Below are 4,103 nucleotides of genomic sequence, written 5' to 3'. Positions count from 1 at the left end.
CATATAGCTAGGCCACAAACTAGCATTGACTCCTTTACTCCTATCATAATGAAACTTAACATAGTGAAAGCAAACATGTAAACCAACATTTTTTGTATTACAAGTTTTATTGAATAATTAGTTTAAATATGCAAAAGAGATATAATCTGAGTCTAAAAAATGAATGGAGGTTAATGGACGGCTGCATTTTGGATGGCCCGTCAAATCTTCTCCTTCTTTCTCACCCCAACCTCCCTCCCTCCCCATCCATCTTCAAGTTCCCCAACCCCCTTCTCCCACCAAACTCCCTCTCTATCAAGCCCCCCCTTGTTCCATCTTCCCTTCTTTCTAACCTGCCTCTCTGGCTCCTTACTCCTCTCCTTACTTTTGATGACTAATTTAAGTAGCTTTTTGCATTTTCTCTTAACCTCAGAAATTGAGGACAACTCAAACCTTCCTTCCCTGTTTTGTTAAAGCTAGTTTGATTTCCAAAGTGAGAGGCTGAAATGACCACCAAGGAAAGGTCCAGGAAGTTTAGGGAGAGGCTGAATGCAGATTCTGAGAGGAAAGAGAACTTGCTGAGAGAGAGACGCAGAAAGTAAATTTGACAAGTTACCACAAGTTATTTTAGCCTAAGAATTAAAACATTTCATGACATTATTAATGCACCATCATATCACAATATTCATGGTTGGTTTCATAATTTTTCCCACAGATATCAGCAGAAGAAAGCATGCGGGAAAATTGTTCAGCTAATCGCCAGCAACACAGAAGAAGCTACGAGAGAAATGGAGAGAGTCAAAGCAGAGATGTAGGGCAAGGGAAAAAGCCACTAATGCTGTCCTTGATCTTACGCCACAATCACCTCAGGATCATGACCAGCCATTTGAAGAGATCAATGACCCCCCAGTGGCAAGGCCAGTTATCAATGGAGCCTCAGTGGCAAGGCCGGTTCTGCATGAAGTGATCAATGCCGTTTCAGTACCAGTACACGTTTTGTGTAGCACACCAGAGAAGTCCCCCCGAAACCAAAATCCACCAAAAAAAAGAAGAAAAACTAAAATGACCAAAGAACTACGGAAACTACAAAAACAAAATGAGAAAAAAAAGAAGAAGAGTAAATACATTTAGACGAAATAATCAACGCCTCGTGCAAAGACGGAATATGGATAAACGTGCTGACAAAAAAACACAAACAAAGCGAGGAAACACTGGCCAAGAAAAGAAACAAGTGGAGTCCTTCTTATTAAGGGATGAGAACAGCAGGCTTCTTCCAGGGAAGAAAGACATCATTGGAAGGGAAAAAAAAATGCAGAGGAGAGTACTTGCAAAATCGTTGGTTGACTTGCACAAGGAATACCTCCAGACTGCTGGACCACACCTTCGACTGTCTTACAGACAGTTTGTACGCTACAGGCCATTTTATGTAACAGAAGCCAAATCAAATGACCGCAATACATGCGCCTGCTACCAACATGAAAACCTGCGTCTACTGATTGATACATTGTCACAGCGTGGTATCTTACCATCAAAAAGCCTATCGGATCTTCTTTCCAGCATAACCTGTAATACCGAGAACTTAAAATGCATGGAACGCACATGCACTGAGTGCTGCTTTGATGAATGCCAGCTTGCCACACACAACCTAGATGATCGGGCCAGATGGGAACACTGGGCGAAGGAAGATGTGGTGGTCGGAGATAAAACATATAAAAACTGGGTGAAGAAGACCGAGAATGGTACAGTGAAAGGACTGGTTGAAGAGTTCCAGAAACAGTTGGAAGGTATTGCCATCCACCAGTTCAAATGGCTTCATCAGGCCAAGAAGTTCAGGCATCTGAAGGAACACCTGAAAGAGAACCAAATGGTCCTGCACGTGGACTTTTCTGAAAATTATGCCTGTAAATTAAATACAGAAATTCAGTCATTTCATTTTGGAGGGAACAGGCGGCAGGCTTCTATTCACACTGTTGTGGCGTGCACAGGGTCACAGTCCTACGCCACCATCTCAGATTCAGTCAGCCACAGTGAGCGTGCTGTGTGGGCCCATCTAAAACCAGTGGCCCAGGACATTATGGAAAAGTCTGGCCACAAGATTGACACTATGCATGTACTGAGTGATGGTCCAGTAACTCAGTACAGGAACAAGGCCAACTGTTACTTGTTAAGCAGTGTGCCATACACATGGGGGCTGAATAGGGTTACGTGGAACTACTCGGAGAGAGCCCACGGAAAAGGCGCACCGGATGGGGTTGGGGGTGCAGTCAAGCGAATGGCCGACAACCATGTCCATGGAGGGCAGGACATACAAAGCCCAAAGGACCTTTATGATTTCCTGATCCAAAAAGAGGTCCCCAACATCCAATTCAAATGGATCAATGAAGCAGACATACAAGTGTTTGATGAGATGTTGCCACCGTCTGTTCCAAAAGTCCCAGGCATACTTACCACGCACCAGATCCTGTCATTCTCACCAGGAGAGATTTTCTACAGGACTCTCAGCTGTTTCTGCCGCTATCCAGAAATGTGCAGCTGCTTCTCCCCTAAAAAGATGAGGCCAGACAATCGAGCAGAGGAAAGCGGCTCCTCAGACAATCGAGCAGAGGAAAGCGGCTCCTCTGAGTCTTTTGAAGCCCAGCCCAAGAGTCCTGAAAGTCACAATAGTGGAAAGGAAATGGAGGAAGAGGAAGAGTACACTGTGGGGAAATTTGTCATAGTGAAGTACGAGAATAAGCCATTTGTGGGCCAAATCACCCAAATAAATGAGGAGCACTTTGCAGTGAATTGCATGGAGCAAGTAAGCAACAAAAACATATTCAAGTGGCCTGCTAAACAAGACTGTATTTTGTACAGCAAGGACCAACTTGTTTCTGTCATCTCTGAGCCAGAGCCCTACCAGCGGGCCGCACAACTCACCAAGTACGACTGGTTGCTTTTCAATGAGGTGTGAAAAGAACCACAGGATGTTTCACTTAGGGCTGGGAAATAAAAAAATAACTTAGATAGACAGTTGATCAATATGAAACATGTTCAATATATTGATAAGAGACGGGACCATCACTCCTAACAAAGGGTTCGTACTTATTTACAGTATTTGTGTGTTTTTCATTGTTGTGTTGACATTGGAGTTTTCTTTTGTATTATGATCAAGTTATGTTCAAGTTATATCGTGATTATGATCAAGTTATGTGTGATTAAGTATGATTACGTTTGTTCAATGAATTTTGTATATGAATTCAAATGTTCAATGTTGTTCAATGTTATTTTGTAGAATCTACAATGTTGATGAATTCAATTAAAAATATATATTTTACCTGTGTTTTGACTGAATTTAAAATAATAAATTTGACTTTGTACACAACATAGGCATACTAGTATTCTGTTGTCCAATGGTGCAACAAAATTTCCTGTGGTGCGACAAATTGAATTGTGAGGGGAAAAGGTATTTTAATGAAAAATGTATGTAAAAAGTGTTGGATAGTATAACAATTATATCATCACTATGCAGCTATAAGGATGAAATGAAGATTCCTTGAGTTTTATACTAATTATATTGAATGTAACCCAGACATTTGGGTGAAGTCTCTATGTGTACATCTTATAGTATATAAATAACATAATTCTGAATTTGTTGGGGGTATGTTTGATGTGGAAATATAATTGGGACAAACTAATATGCCTTGTGCTTATCTATCTTACCTGTCCAACATTCTCTGAATTAAATAATGGCATTCTTTATGTTGTTGCACCGGTGGACACATTTTAGGACTACCACACCAAAAAGTGAATAATATGCAAAATATATGAAGAATTAGAAATGGACACATTCAGTTTTGAATTATTCACATATAAGGGAATATAATTATATGTCATTGGACATATATTTTTGAATTATTCTTTTTTTCACTTTGGATTTCAGTTCACGTCAACCACCCATCTATAGTTGTAGTGTTAAATCAGTAGGCTTCGGTTTGCGCCACTCCATATCATTTCGCTACTAAATTCACCTCTTTAGGAAATCGTATATGTGACCCGCTCTATCGAAATCAGTCGGAAGTCGCAACGGCTCATTACAAAATAAACGTGGATTTGAGTAAAAAACTAGTTTTTCGGGGTTTTGGTGT

At 40.7% G+C, this 4,103-nt stretch overlaps 1 protein-coding gene across 2 annotated transcripts; it reads left to right on the top strand.

Annotated features, from left to right (window-relative positions):
• The first annotated feature begins 296 nt into the window (after window positions 1–296).
• LOC104957847 (uncharacterized) lies at window positions 297–3,326 on the top strand. 2 transcript variants are annotated; one of them, XM_010785525.1, is made up of 2 exons: window positions 297–2,554; window positions 2,585–3,326. In XM_010785525.1, the coding sequence occupies exons 1-2, from the start codon at window positions 1,076–1,078 to the stop codon at window positions 2,927–2,929; spliced, it is 1,824 nt and encodes a 607-aa protein (XP_010783827.1). In that variant the 5' UTR covers window positions 297–1,075; the 3' UTR covers window positions 2,930–3,326. The 2 variants fall into 2 exon arrangements, with proteins under 2 accessions (XP_010783827.1, XP_010783826.1); XM_010785524.1 differs by having other exon boundaries at window positions 297–2,565; window positions 2,596–3,326.
• The last annotated feature ends 777 nt before the right edge of the window (window positions 3,327–4,103 follow it).

This window comes from Notothenia coriiceps, unplaced genomic scaffold (genome assembly GCF_000735185.1).
Source record: "Notothenia coriiceps isolate Sejong01 unplaced genomic scaffold, NC01 NC01_scaffold00027820, whole genome shotgun sequence".
NCBI classification, from domain to species: Eukaryota; Metazoa; Chordata; class Actinopteri; order Perciformes; family Nototheniidae; genus Notothenia; species Notothenia coriiceps.
The sequence above is the reverse complement of the archived record's forward strand: the minus strand, read 5'-3'. Positions and strand labels throughout refer to the sequence as shown.